The 15,647-nt window shown below is 36.8% G+C and overlaps 1 protein-coding gene across 6 annotated transcripts in view; it reads left to right on the top strand.

The window, feature by feature from the left end:
* Positions 1-15,647, top strand: part of TAF1A (TATA-box binding protein associated factor, RNA polymerase I subunit A) — a 33,340-nt gene extending 17,693 nt beyond the window's left edge. For 5 of the 6 annotated variants that reach the window (XM_087424371.1, XM_087424372.1, XM_087424375.1 and 2 more), the window contains 6 exons: positions 2,737-2,867; positions 4,435-4,593; positions 10,124-10,190; positions 10,908-11,031; positions 12,572-12,726; positions 15,242-15,647. In XM_087424371.1, the coding sequence (XP_087280497.1) occupies positions 2,737-2,867; positions 4,435-4,593; positions 10,124-10,190; positions 10,908-11,031; positions 12,572-12,726; positions 15,242-15,354 (749 nt within the window). In that variant the 3' untranslated portion in view covers positions 15,355-15,647. The remainder of the gene's footprint in view (positions 1-2,736; positions 2,868-4,434; positions 4,594-10,123; positions 10,191-10,907; positions 11,032-12,571; positions 12,727-15,241) is intronic. The other variant, XM_087424376.1, reaches the window with a different exon arrangement.

Here is a 15,647-nt window from a genome sequence, read left to right as displayed (position 1 = left end):
GAACCCTGTACCTGTTAGCAGTCACTCTCAATCTTGCCCAGGTCCCCCAGTTCTAGGCAACCACTAATCTTTCTGTCTCTAGAGATCTGTCTATTCTGGACATTTCATACAAAAGGAGTCATAAACTATGTCACTGACTTCTTTTACTTAGCATAATGTTTTTAAGGTTCACCCATGTTGTAGCATGTCTTGGTACTTCATTCCTTTTCATTGCTGAATAACATTCTGTTGTATGGATATATACCACATTTTACGTATCCATTCATCAGTTGATGGACATTTCGGTTTTTTTCCACTTTTTGGCCATTTTGAGTAATGTTGCTGTGAACGTTCACTTATAAATTTTTGTGTGGATTTATGTTTTTATTTCTGTTGGGTGTGTATCTAAGAGTGGAATTGCTGGGTCGTACGGTAACTCTATGTTTATCGTTTTGAGGAACCACCAGACTATTTTCCGAAGTGGCCATGCCATTTTACTTTCCCACCAGCAGTGGATGAGGGTAATAATTTCTCCACATCCTAACCAAAACTTGCCATTATCTGTCTTCTTGATCATAGCCATCCTAGTGATTGTGAAGTAGTATCTTGTTGAGGTTTCGATTTACATTTCCCTGGTGGCTAATGATGGTGAGCATCTTTTCATGTGCTTATGGGCCGTTTGTTTATCTTCTTAGGAGAAATTTGTGTTCAGATCCTTTGCTCTTATTTTAATTGAATTACTTGTGTTTTTGTTATTCAGTTGTAAGCGTTCTTTATATATTCCAAATACAGTCCCTTATCAGATAGGTATATAATTTGCAAATATTGCTGTGGATTATCTTTTCACTGTCCTTTTTTTTTTTTTTTTTTTGGGGGGCCGAGGAAGATTAGCCCTGAGCTAACGTCTGTGCCAGTCTTCCTCTGTTTTGTATGTGGGTCACCGCCACAGCATGGCTGATGAGTGGTGTAGGTCCGCAACTGGGATCCAAACCTGTAAACCTGGGCCACTGAAGTGGAGCATACCCAACTTAACCACTAGGCCACAGGGCCGGCCCCTATCTTTTCACTTTCTTAATGGTGTCCTTTGAAGCACAAAAGTTTTTAATTTTGATTAAGTTCAGTTTATCTATTTTTTCTTTTCTTACTTGTGCTTTTGGTGTTCTATCTAAGAAACCATTGCCTACTCCAGGATCACAAAGATTTACGCTTGTGTTTTCTTCTTGGAGTTTTATAGTTTTACATTTTGGTCTTTGCTCCATTTTGAGTTAATTTTGGTGTAAGGTAGGTAAGGGTCCAACTTTGTTATTTTGCATGTGGATATCCAGTAGTTCAGCACATTTATTGAAAAGGCTCTTATTTTCCCACTGAATTATCTTGGCACCCTTACCAAAATCAGTTGCCCATAAATATGAAGTTTTATTTCTGGACTCTAAATTCTCTTCTATTGATCTATATATGTCTGTACCTATGCCTGTATCACATAGTCTTGATTATTGTAGCTTTGTAGTAACTTTTGAAGTCATTGTGTGAATCCTCCAAATTTGTTCTTTTTAAAGATTGTTTTGACTGTTCTTGGTTCTTTGCATTTCCATGTGAATTAGAGGATCAGCTTTTCAATTTATGCAAAAAAGTCAGCTGGGATTTTGCTAGGAATTGCATTGAAGCTATAGAGTGATTTAATAATAATAAGTCTTCCAACCCATGTATGTGAGGTGTCTTTCCATTTATTAGGTCTTCTTTAATTTCTTTGAACAATGTAACTTTTCAGAGTATAATTTTATATCTTTTTTGTAAAATTCATACCTTAGTGTTTTATTGTTTTTGATGTTACTGTAAATGGCATTGTTTTCCTAATTTCATTGTTGGATTGTTCATTGCAAATGTATAGACATACAATTAATTATTGTGTATTGATCTTATATCCTGTAACTTTGCTGAACTCATTTCTTAATTTTAATAAGTTTTTAGTGGAGTCTTAGGATTTTTTTATGTACAAGTCATCTGCAAATAGAGATAGTTTTACTTCTTCCTTTCCAATCTGGATATCTTTTGTATTTTTTTTCTGCCTATTTGTCATGGCTAGAATCTCCAGTACAATGTTGAATAGAAGTGGCAGGAGGGAGTAGCCTCTTTTGCATGCAGTCTTTCACCATTAAGTCTGGTGTTAGCTGTAGGTTCTTCATAGATGCTTTTTATCAGATTGAAGAAGTTCCTTCTATTCCTAGATGTTGAGTGTTTTTATCATGAACGGTCATTGAATTTTGTCAGATGATTTTTACAGCATTAATTGGGATGATCATGTAGTTTTTGTCCTTTATTTTATTGACTTGATGTCTTGCATTAATTGATTTTTGGATGTTAAACAACTTTGCATTGCTGGAATAGATCCCACTTGCACATGGAGTCTAATCCTTTTTATATGTTGCTGGATTCAGTTTGCTGGTATTTTGTGGAGGATTTTTGCATCTATATTCGTAGGAGACGGCGGACTATAATTTTCTTTTCTTGTGTTGTCTTTGTCTGGTTTTGGTGTCAGGGTAATACTAGCTTCATAGAGTAAGTTGGGAAGTGTTCCTGCTGTTTTTTTGGCGGGGGGAAGAGTTTGTGGAGAATTAGTGTCATTCTTTAAATGCTTGTTAGAGTTCACTAGCAAAGCCATCATGGCCTGAGCTTTTCTTGTGGGTAGTTTATTGATTACTAATTCAGCAGAAGTCCTCAATACTGAATGACTTTTCAAAATCTTTTATCTTTGGGCAGATAAGGATGATTATGCTTACAACACAGCATCCCAGAGTATGCGCGACCACAGCTGGAAGACATCTGTAAACCTAGGTGCATTGATTCAAATTCCTGGAGTTTGGGACCCTTTTGTGAAGAGTTATGTAGAGGTAAGTAGACTTTTCATAAAGTTTTATTAGTTTCATTTGGTTATAAGCCTAATCTTTATTGATCAGAAGGCAACTAATGGAAAAATTGTTTAAAAAAAAAAAGAATATAATGTCTTTTTTTTGGTCTGAATAATTTTTATTTTACTAGTATACTGTAAATGTTACTCTGTTGTTATTATCACCTTTGGGTAACATGTCATGGCCAAATATTTATAAAATAAGTAGCAATATAGTTGTAAATGTCAATTTTATATTATTCTTATTGAGCTTAAAAGAAAAGCAGAGGGCTGGCCCTGTGGGCTAGTGGTTGGGTTCATGCTCTCCGCTTCAGCCGCCTGAATTCACGGGTTTGGTTCCCGCACGGACCTGCACCACTCATCAGCCATGCTGTAGTAGCAACCCACGTACAAAATGGAGGAAGATTGGCACAGATGTTAGCTCAGGGTGAGTCTTCCTCAAGCAAAAAGAAGAGGAAGATTGGCAGCAGATGTTAGTTCAGGGTGAGTCTTCCCCAGCAGAAAAAAAGAAAGCAAAGCAGAAAGCTCTTTTATGATTTGGTGGCATATAGAAGGGAAGGGGACAAAAATCTGAAACTAGGTCACAATATATGGGATGAAGATAATGGCTTTTAGGAAGTTCATAAGGATGTCCTGTTATCTTAGAGCCATTGTGAAAGGACAGAGGGCCTTGGCTTTGGGCACTAGAAGTAAATCATTAAAATAATTTGCTTTTTGAAAGTTTCATGAGTGCTAAAGTGATAATTGTGTTGTCAGAAGATTATCTTGGGAACCATATGCTGATGAATCTGGAAAGAGGAGAAGGAAATGAAAGGAATTGTAATTCCCATAAACTCCTTTTGTGCCTAAAGTTATGTAGGGCCCTTAGGTTAGTCGCATCCTGTGGTCTTTTTTCCGTCTTTAATGTGTCCTACTTTGAGTCCTTGATTTCTTTATTACTTTATTTATTTATTTTTTTTTGTGAGGAAGATCAGCCCTGAGCTAACATCTGGGCTAATCCTCCGCTTTTTGCTGAGGAAGACCGGCTCTGAGCTAACATCTATTGCCAATCCTCCTCCTTTTTTTCCCCCAAAGCCCCAGTAGCTAGTTGTACGTCATAGCTGCACATCCTTCTAGTTGCTGTATGTGGGACGCGGCCTCAGCATGGCCAGAGAAGCGGTGCGTCGGTGCGCGCCCGGGATCCGAACCCCGGGCCACCAGCAGTGGAGCGCGCGCACTTAACCACTAAGCCATGGGGCCGGCCCAGTCCTTGATTTCTTATAGGAACAGTTCTTATGTTGAAGTTGCTGCATTTTTCAGTAGCAAAATCTGGTGGAAAAAAGGGCAGCCAGGTGGTCCTTTGTTGTAAGTGATCTTCTGTGTTCCATAGAGGTTGTAGCCTGTGCTGGTGAAAGCAAAAACTGGTGTTACTGTGGTTCCCTATACAGTGAATACTGCTTGTCAGTTTTATAATTTTTTGTACCCATCAATTATAAAGTTAAGTTGTGCATTATCTTTCATATAGCTCTCTTACAGAATTTAGCTAAGAGATTATGACTTATTTTATATAGATGCTGGAATTCTATGGGGATCAAGATGGAGCCCGAGAGGTACTCACCAATTATGCCTATGATGAAAAGTTCCCATCGAATCCAAATGCTCATATCTACTTATACAACTTTCTCAAGAGAGAGAAGGCACCAAGAGAGAAACTGATAAGTGTGCTTAAGGTATAGAATTTTTATTAAATGTTTGAATGGAGTTGGAGATCTACTTGAAAACATTCTTAGGTCGTTGCTTTCCCGCTTCCATATTCTAGCACCCATAGACAATTACAGTGTGTGTATGGTACACTGAGGTAAATGGGAGGCTGCAGAACCCCTCACCACTATCATTCCCCCAGCCCCCTGCCGAAGTGAGACTGAGGGGAGAGGATCAGTGTTTCAAAAACGCTTTGTCACCCTGGTTGGAAAGTTCTGCATTGGTTTTTTTTGAAAATCACCTTTTTGAAATTTAATTGACATACAGTAAAACACTTATTTTAAGTATACACTTGGATGCATTTTGTCAAATATATACATCCATGTAACCACGATGATAATCAAAATATTGAACATTTCCATCACCCCAGAAAGTCCCTCATCCCCCTACCCCCCCACAAACTCTTGGCCCCAGGCAATCACTGATCTGCTTTCTGTCACTATAGATAAATTTTACCTCTTCTGGAATTTCATATAAATGAAATCTTACAGTATTTACTCTTTTTTGTCTGGCTTTTCTTGATCAGCATAATGTTTTTGAGATTCATCCATATTGTATGAGTAATTTGTTCCTTATTACTGCTGAGGAGTAGTCCTTTTTTTTTTTTTTTTTAAAGATTTTATTTATTTTATTTTTTCCCCCCAAAGCCCCAGTGGATAGTTGTGTGTCGTAGCTGCACATCCTTCTAGTTGCTGTATGTGGGACTCGGCCTCAGGATGAACAGAGAAGTGGTGCCTCGATGCGCACCCGGGATCCGAACCCGGGCCGCCAGCATCGCAGCACGCGCACTTAACCACCAAGCCACAGGGCCGGCCCTGGAGTAGTCCATTTTTATACATGCACTTCTTGATGGACATTTGCGTTATTTTCACTTTTTGGCTATTATGAATGCTGCTGTGAGCATTCACGTACAAGTCTTTGTGTGCACATATATTTTCACTTTTCATAGGTAGCTACCTAAGAGTGGAATTGCTGGAAAGTATGTGTTTAATTTCTTAAGAAACTGTCCAGATTTTTTCTGAAGTAACTGTGTACCATTGATATTCCCACTGGCAGGTGTGAAAGTTCAATTTCTCCACATCCTCGTCAACATTTGGTATTGTTAGTCTTGAGTTATAGCTGTTCTAGTGGGTGTTTAGTGGTGTCTCATTGTAGTTTTAATTTGCATTTCTCTAATGACTGATGATGTTGAGCATCGTTTTATATGCCTGTTGGCTATTCCTATATCTTCTCTTGTGAAGTGTCTCTTCAAATATTTTGTCTATTTTTTGGAGGGTTATTTGTCTTCTTATTGATTTGAATTTTTAATATACTCTGGATAGAAGTCTTTTGTCAGGTATATGGATTGTGAATATTTTCTTCCAGTCTGTGGCTTGCTTTTTCGTTTTCTTAACAGTTTCTTTCAAAGAGCAGAAGCTTCTAATTTTGATGAAGTACAATTTATTCATTTTTCTTTTATAGTTGGTACTTTTTGTCTAAGAAATCTTTTCCTACCTCAAGATAATGAAGATTCTCTTTTGTGTTCTTTTTCTAGAAGTGTTATAATTTTGTTCAGGTCTATGATAGATTTTCAGTTAATTTTTTTGTGTAGTGCGAGGTCAGAGTCAAGGTTCATTATTTTCCATATGATTGTTCCAGCACCATTTATTGAACAGACTGTCCTTCCTCTGTTGAACTACATTTTTAACTTGCTTGAAAATCAGTTGACCATAGATATGGACTCTATTGTGTTCTAGTGATGTATATTTCCATTCATATAGCAATACCACACATAATGATTACTGTAGCTTTATAGCAAGTTTTGGAATCATGTCGTGAAAGTCATACAAATTTGCCTTTTTTCAAAATTGTTTGTAGCTTCTCTAGATTCTTTGACTTTCCATATACATTTTAAAATGAATTTGTCTATTGATTCAAGAAAATCTTGCTGGGATTTTGAATCTATAGATCAATTTTGAGAGAATTGGCATCTTAACAATATTGATGTTTCCAAACTGAACATGATATGTCTGTCCATTCATTTAGGTCTTTTATTTCTCTCTGAAATATTTTGTAGTTTTTAGTGTGTATATTTTGTTAAATTTATCCCTGTTTCATGTTTGGGATTGTTGCTATATATGTTATTGCTTTAAAAGTTTTTTTTATTGTGGTAAAATATGCATAACATAAAACTTACCATTTTAACCATTTTTTTTTTTTTAGATTTTATTTATTATTTTTTCCCCCCAAAGCCCCAGTAGATAGCTGCATGTCATAGCTGCACATCCTTCCAGCTGCTGCACGTGGGATGCTGCCTCAGCATGGCCGGAGAAGCAGCGCATCGGTGCGCGCCCGGCATCCGAACCCGGGCTTGCCAGCAGCGGAGCGCGCGCACCCAACCGCCAAGCCACAGGGCTGGCCCATTTTAACCATTTTTAAGTGCACACTTTAGTGATGTTAAGTACATTCAAAATTTTGTGCACCCATCACCACTATCCATTTCCAGAACTATTTCCTCATCGCAAACAGAAACTCTGTATCCGTTAAACAATAAATCCCCATTGCCCACCTCCCAGCCCCCTGGTAACCTCTATTCTACTTTCTATATCAATGAATTTTCCTATTCTAGGAACCTCATCTAAGTGGAATCATACAGTATTTGTCCTTTTGTGTCTTGCTTATTTCATTTAGCATGTTTTCAGAATTCATCCATGTTATAGCATGTATCAGAATTTCCTTCCTTTTTGAGCCTGAGTAATATTCCATTGTATATAAATTACACATTTTGTTTATCCATTCATCTGTTGATAGACATTTTGGTTGGTTCCAATTTTTGACTGTTGTGAATAATGCTGTCGTGAACATGGGTGTACAAGTATTTGAGTCTCTGCTTTCGCTTGTTTTGGGTCTATACCTAGGAGTGGAATTGCTGGATCATATGGTAATTCTTTGTTTAACCTTTTGAGGAACCATCAGACTGTTTTCCATAGCAGCCGCACTATTTTACATTCCCACCAACAGTGCATGATGATTTAAATTTCTCCATATACTCACCAACACTTGTTTTTTTTTAAAAAATTGATAATAGCTATCCTGATGGGTGTGAAGTGGCATCTCATTGTGGTTTTGATTTGCATTTCCCTAATAGCTGGTCGTGCTGAGCATCTTTTCATGTGCTTATTGGCTATCTGTATTTCTTCTTTGGAGAAATGTCTATTCAAGCCCTTTGCCCTTTTTTAAATTGGGTGATTTATCTTTTTGTTGTTGAATTGTAGGAGTTCTTTATATATTTTGTGGTTGGTTTTTAATCATGATATTTTAGAGGAGGAAGAAAAAGAAAGGTCCTTTTCAACCTAAACAGATGACTGAGAAAAATCCTTATCTATCAGTCTTCTTTTAAAAAGCCAATTAGCTCTAATCTGTACTTCCATATTCATCAAAATTGACATTATCAAACCTTTAGATGTGGAAACTGTACATTTTATAAAGTTTTCAACAGGCTTTGTTTTACTGCATAATACTTTTAAAGTTTCTATTCTAATTTTACTCTCCAAGATTTCCTTTTACCCATTTGTACAACAAAAGATTAAAGATAGTTACAACATAGCATGATGGTGACTTCACTCAGGTTCTCAGTCACTAATGGTCTTTTTGAAAAGACTTTTTTTTTTTTTTTTTGTGAGAAAGATCAGTCCTGAGCTAACATCCATGCCAATACTCCTCTTTTTGCTGAGGAAGACTGTCGCTGGGCTAACATCTGTGCCCATCTTCCTCCACTTTATATGGGACGCTGCCACAGCATGGCCTGACAAGCGGTGCATCGGTGCGCGCCTAGGATCCGAACCCAGGCCGCCAGCAGCAGGGCGTGCGCACTTAACCGCTACGCCATGGGGCCGGCCCCAAGACTTTTTAAAATATAACAGAAAAGAACTATGTTGAACACTTATTTATGTTCAAGACAAGATAGATTTAGAGAAATTCTGTTTTTCCTTTTGAAAACTGCAATATTTGAAATTAAGAACTCAATAGATGGGTTTAATAGCTGATTGAACATAGCGGAAGAGAGGATTAATGAGCCATATAGAAAATATCAGGCTAAAGCATGGAAAGCAAAAGGATAAAAAGTGCAGAAAAGGATGTGCAAAGGACTTGGTGAAAAGATCTGACATACAGTCATGTGTCGCTTAACGACAGGGATACGTTCTGAGAAAGGCGTTGTTAGGCGATATTGCTATTGTGTGAACATCACAGAGTGTACTGACACAAACCTGGATGGTATAGCCCACTACACACCTGGACTGTATGGTACTGATCTCATGGGACCACTGTCGTACATGCAGTCCATCACTGACTGAAACGTCGTTATGCAGTGCATGACTGTGCTTGTAACTGGAGTCCCCGGGAGAGAAGAGAGAGAGTAGGGCAAAAGGAGACAATCAAACACAAAAGCTATTTTGACGTATTTGACGAGCTAATGGCTAAGAATTTCCCAAAACTGATGAAAGACTTGTACAGTTCTGATAATGTTCTATTTTTTGATCTGGGTGCTTATTACACGAGTGTGTATAACTTTGTGAAAATTTATTGAATGGCACACTCATCACTTGTATACATTTCTATTACATATGTTATTTTTCAATAAAAAGTTAAAAAAAAAATCTGTGATTTAAGCCATATACAGAATTCCGTAAATCATAAAGCAGAGGTGATTTCATAGGAACTAACTTTTAATAATACTCTCTGTTATTGGTCTGTTGATCTTGATTGATTGATCTTTTCAAAAACTACTAAGAGAAATTAACAAAATTCACTTTTCATTTTGTAGGAAATTATTTCAGTGTAAGGTCAAAGGACCTCAGCAAGTAAGCAGAAGAAATTCATTTCTAATGTTAAGTATGTTGAAATAAGACATACAGTTTTACTTAAAATCCTGTTTTTTGCATATTCATATAAAGAGTCCTTCTTATTCTTAAAAAGAAAAACCTTTAATTTCTCCTTATTATGTAAAAATGTTGTAAAAATATTTACTTGAATACTCTCACTGTACTATGTTCCTGAACACAATCTTCCAAAATAGCCACCCATGTCTTTTTGTGTTTTTTATTTTATATAAATATTCTGTGACCTTTTGTGATCAATAAACATTACATATCTTTTCTGCATAATGTTGATTCATTTTTCCTTTATTTTTTTCTCAGTCCTGGCTTCTGAAAAGAAATTAAGGTTTTCAGTGTGATAAACAGTATAAAAATGTGTAAGGAGAAAATTAAATGTCCGCATCTGTTTCCCTCACCCCTGTGACTATCTTGTTGTTAGCAGAGAATTTTTTTTTAAAAAAAGCTTTACATAGAACACCTCTCTATACCCAAATTGAAACTGGATAAAAGCAAAGTATCTTTTAAATCCTAGACTCATTGACTGAGGGCATATTAGACAGTAAGAACTTTATTTGAAAGTAAGCTGAAATTTGAGAAATGGCTTTAGAATGTGTAAAAATTACAAGATTATTCTTTCTTCCAGATTTTGTATCAGATTGTACCATCTCATAAACTGATGTTGGAATTCCATAGATTATTGAGAAAATCAGGTAAATAATTTTCATTTTATATCTCTTTGTGCAGATAAGCTGTCGACCAGAGATCAGCAAGCTAGGGCCCGTGGGCCAGACCCAGCCCTCGCGTGTTTTTGTAAATCAGGTTCTATTGGAGCACAGCCACGTCTGTTCATTCATGTGTTGTCTAGGGCTGCTTTTGCAGTACAACAGTGGAGTTGCCTAGTTGTGACAGACCGTATGGCTCACAAAGCTTAAATATGTACTCTGTGGCCCTTTACAGAAAAAGTTTGCTGACCCCTGCAATAGAACGTTAGGCTGTAGTTAGAAAAAGAGAAAAGGCTTTAATTTGTATAATTCACCTCATTTTAATCTCCACTGGGTTTCAGTTTAGTACATAAAAGAACAGACTTCTTCACAGGAGGAACATCAGCTAGAGTCCAATAGGTACTGGGACTATACCTCAGTCCCTCTCCTAACAGAAAAGAATGTATATAAAATGCCCAAATAGGGCAGGTACTTTCAATAATGTTCCCAGTGGTATATAGGCCGTATAGAGATGAGACTCACCCCATGACTTCATTAGCATGGACTCAATTATTGAATTTTTCAGGTTCATCACAGGAGAGTATGAGCATAATAAATTGTGTTAAGCTGTTAACCAAACTAGAAAGCTTATGATTCAGTAGTATTTTATCAACTGAATATATTTTTTTAGCTTTCTGCAAACTCTAATTATTATGACCGTTGCAGAAAAAGAAGAACACCTTAAACTGGGGTTGGAGGTACTATTTGGAGTCTTAGATTTTGCTGGATGCACTAAAAATATAACTGCTTGGAAATATTTGGCAAAGTGTCTCAGACAGACCTTAATGGGGTAAGTAAGAGACATATAGTATGTATTACTGGTCAGCATAAATAATATTTCCCAGTATTTTAGCTGATATCTGTCAATTTTTAAATAAAGTTCTTTGCTTATGTTTTTGGATTTCTTGAATTTATCTTCTGCTGTTTTCTTCTGAGTACATCGGAAGCAAGGAAATACGAAGTCACAAGTATAACATACAAAAATTCTATCAAGATCTTTTTACACTATCAAAATAAGTGCTATACCTTACCACACACTGCTAGGGAATATGTGTGTTTTCAAATTGGAAATAAGGGCTAGAAGGGATCACTTCCACCCTTCGCTAGACTCTTTGTAAAGCTGTTTGTGATTTGTGTCTTTAACTCTGAGATCATGGATCATGTGGGAAGCAGCTTTCCTCCCGGCTGTTTTCAGTAATTTTCAGTGGGGTGTTTAGGGTCTCATAAGATCATCATCATAGGTTATTCATTCAACAGATATTAAGCCCATTGTGAGCTGGGTATCTAAAATTGTACCTCTGATCGTGATATCATTAGTGCCACATTTTGAGTAAAAGAAAAAGAGTGGCCCTTTGTCATTTCTACTTTGTGTGTGAGAAGAAAGGATATCATAAAATTAAGTTTCACTTACTATATCCATTTTAGTTGGTTAAGAAATTCATTATCTGTGGGAACTTGTTTCAGGCTTCAGATCTGACTTGACCTTGGAGCTAGAACAGTGCTGATTATAAAATGTTTTTAGTGTGATATGTTGATGTACTCGCTGTAAACCACTTTCCAAATCTAACGCACTGTGTAAACCCCTGCTAACCGTAAGATTCTTGAAGGCAGAGAAATGTACTGTTCATGTTTTGAACCTCTAGAAGTTCAATTTGCCACAGAGTGCAAATTGGTGCTAAATAAGTATTTGCTCAATTAAATTATTGACAAACACTTAGCATTGTCAGGGTTCAGCTGTCACACCTGTGTGTTCATGCATCTGTATAACAATGACATCTTAATTTGGATAGTAATTCTTTGTAGCGTATAATTTAAAGTGAGGTTTTATAGTAACTTTTAAGTAATGATAATAGTAGCTAAGAATTATTGAACATTTACTGTGTACCAGACAGCATGCAAAGAGCTTTACACGAGACCGCTATACTGCTGGACCAGTTTAATCCCAATAACAGTGCTATGAGATGGGTACCATTAATATTCTCCAGGAGGTTTAGGCTCAGAGAGGTTAAACAACTTGCCCAGGATCACACAGATAGTAAGTAAGTGGAAGATCTGAGATTTGAATCCAGGATTTTGACTTCAGAGTCTGTGCTGTTAACCACTGTGCTGTATGGACTGGCTATTTAGTTAAATGCAAAATGGGACATGGGACAAAGAGGACTAAAAACGATTGGCTTTCATGCGTGTGCTGTATACCATGGCCATACTCAGAAATTAGTTTGGAAACATCTTCCTAGTCATCTTTCCACAGACTCTGCTTAAGGTCAGATTCTGACAGTATAGATTTGTCGTCACCATTGACTTTCCCTTTTGACGTTTTTCTTTTCCAGGAGCCATCTTGCCTGGGTTCAAGAAGAGTGGAACTCCAGGAAAAACTGGTGGCCAGGCTTTCACTTCAGCTACTTTTGGGCAAAAAGTGATTGGAAGGAGGAGAAAACTTTGGCTTGTGAGAAAGCTTTGGTAGCTGGAATATTGTTAGGAAAAGGTACATGTTTTTGTTTTCTTTTTCTCTAGACATAGCTTTTGGGTGATTTTGAAATTAGAAAGTGTGACCATTCACACATACTACGGCTTACCTCGTACAGTGCCTAAGGATATAGATGCTGGAGAAATAACTGTTGAATGGAAAAATGGATCCTGAATGAGAACCAGGTGATCTGCTTGTGCAGCATCTCCGTGGTGTAGGAACAGTGATTTCAGATTTTTGATCATGATTGGTTTTTATGCTCTAACTCGAGTATTTTTAGGGGCCGTTAAGATATAGGATGCTCTAAGTTGAGTATCTTTAGGGGCCATTAAGATATAGGATGTTTTCACAACAAATGACCATTTGGCTATGATGTATCGAAAGTTTACTGAGTTTGTCTACTTTTTTTAGAAATAGTAAAATATTCTTTGACCTCATTGTTTAATAATAGCTCTATATTATATTTACTAATCTGTTTCTGTAAAGATGGAACATTTTTTCCCCTTAAGAAAAAGTATACCTCCTTTTAACTTATTTAAAAATCCTCATAAAAGAAAGGGAAATTAATCTTTTCTCTGTGGAGTATCTTAGCTGTTAAAACTCTTACCTGCTTTGCACCACTGAAATATGAAAAGGTAGCCAGTATTGAAATGAGGCTGCTGCCGGGTGTGTCCAGAGATGAAGAAAGGGCATCTCACAGTGACCACGAATAAGCAGTTTGTTACTAGCGAGTTGCAAGTACTATCCTAAAGAGGTTCTTCAGGTTCGTCTTAGATGTGGTTTGTATTATTTTGAAATTAGTATTCTCAATGGATATTTCAAATGGCTACTAAGATTAATAAAATGCTAGTTTTGTCAGAGGAAAGGGTTTAATAAACATGAAAGTAATTTAAAAATTTCTCTCTAATCACTGATGACAAGGAATAGGAATGTGAATTGAAGCGTGATTTTCCACTTCTTTATGAGTATAGAGGTATCTAGTACAGATATCTAAAGGTATCCTTGTTTGAGCAGAGTCTGCAGACCTGGGTTAATTTTCCAGTTGTGTCGCTAACTTGCCGTGTCATGTAGGTCAAGCAGTTAACCTTTGGGAGCCTTGTCCTGTGAAATGGGCATTGTAACACCTGTCCTTACTTGCTTACAGGATTGTTGTAAACTAGTGAGCGTCGCATCAAAGTGCTTTGTACATTCAACAGTACCCTACGAATATCAGGCGAAATTATGCCTGGAAATGGGTGCATTTTTTCTTCCTTCGGGGCGTTCGTGTGGGGGTTGAGTCAGGCTGTTCAGGAGCTGAGTTGGGTTTTGTTCTTGCTCTGGTTACCCTCATTGCATTCTGGGATTCGAGTTCTAGTGGTGGTCTGCCTCGTCTTCCTGCAGTGGGTATGGTGGCTGTTCTTCCTCCAGGCCTGCTAGGGCGAGCCAGCCCATTTCTCACTGGATGGGCTTTTCCTCCTTGCAGTTCAGGCCGCTTGGTTGCCCTGTGGCTTCAGCTCTGGTGGGCTCAAGAAGAGTTAGGAGTTTGTAGTTTGTTTGGTTTTTTCTCTATGTGAAGGTGGGAACACAGTTCTTTCCTGCTTTCTATATTCTAGATAGAAGCAGAAATCTGAATACAAAGTGTTTTGTTTTTGCTAAAGTGGTAGATGTGTTTAGAAACACAAATTATTATATTAACACCACAGACACCACTGCTTCCCAGCTAATAAAATATTAGCAATTCTGGCATACTGTTTTCAAGGATACTAAAATGGTTGCCATAGGTATAGTATGTATCCCGGCAACTTCACAGAAAAGATGGATATATACAAGCTGAGACTATAATGAAATTAATTTTTCATATGTGATTTATGGTCTCATTTATCAAATATAAAAAATCGCTTATAATATCCAGTTTATATTTTTATTACGGAAATCTGATTCATGTCTCTGAAATATTTAACGTCCTCTTCGCGTTGTAAGACTGTGAGAAGCAGGCAGAACCTCTAATGAGCATTAGGCACCTTTGGCAGAGCTGCACGATCACCATCCGGCTGCTTGCTAGATGGCTAGAGTGATTGGATGATTTTTGATCTCTTCTGTCCTATGATTTATTTATTCTAATCCTTGACATCAAGGTTTTCTACAGATTAATATCTTATTGTTATGAATGCCTCTTTGGCTGCTTTACACGCTAACACTGAGAAGGAAGCTATGGTAATTTGCTTTTGGAGAAGGCTCATTTATTACATGAATATATATAATAAGCATATCACCTTAACTACGGTTTGGGAGGCAGGGGAGAAAAGAAGCTCAAGTATATGCTTTAGTTACGAGGGATCAGAAGCATCTTTGTATGTAGGAAGCAGTACATTTCATTGGTGACAGCTCTTAAAATGTGCTTAGGACATATTGCTATAGATGATACAAATCAGTCTATTTTCATAATCATTGATTTGCCAAAGTTGAAGCAACATTTTAAAAATGTAGACATGTAATTGAAGAATTTGATAAGTATTAAAACTCTTTGTTTCTTTTGCTTTGTTTTGTTTTTTAGGTTGTAGATATTTTCGATATATTTCAAAACAAGATCATCAAGTCTCAAGGAAGAAAATTAAGCGGATGAAGAAATTAGTGAAAAAATACAGTATTGTAAATCCAGGGCTCTGATATTGGATTTCAGTTGTTTCAGATTAGTAGCTACAGCATAGTAGGTCACTACATAGTTATTGAATGTATTTATTTATTTGGTGTTTCAAGAAGGTAGTTTTATGGCTACAGAAAAGTTATTTTTATATTTTTTTATGTTTTCTTTTACTATCATATAGTTATGTTATAGCTAGAGAAGCAGTCTCACTGCCTTTGCTCTTTGTAAATATATATTTTTCCTTTTTTGTACTATTAAATGTAACATTTATTAAGGAATAATCTTCAAATAAAAATATATTTATTTAATCAGAGAA

Source organism: Ceratotherium simum, chromosome 36, assembly GCF_057802395.1.
Source record: "Ceratotherium simum simum isolate JZ-2026a chromosome 36, ASM5780239v1, whole genome shotgun sequence".
Taxonomy (NCBI): domain Eukaryota; kingdom Metazoa; phylum Chordata; class Mammalia; order Perissodactyla; family Rhinocerotidae; genus Ceratotherium; species Ceratotherium simum.
The sequence above is the reverse complement of the archived record's forward strand: the minus strand, read 5'-3'. Positions and strand labels throughout refer to the sequence as shown.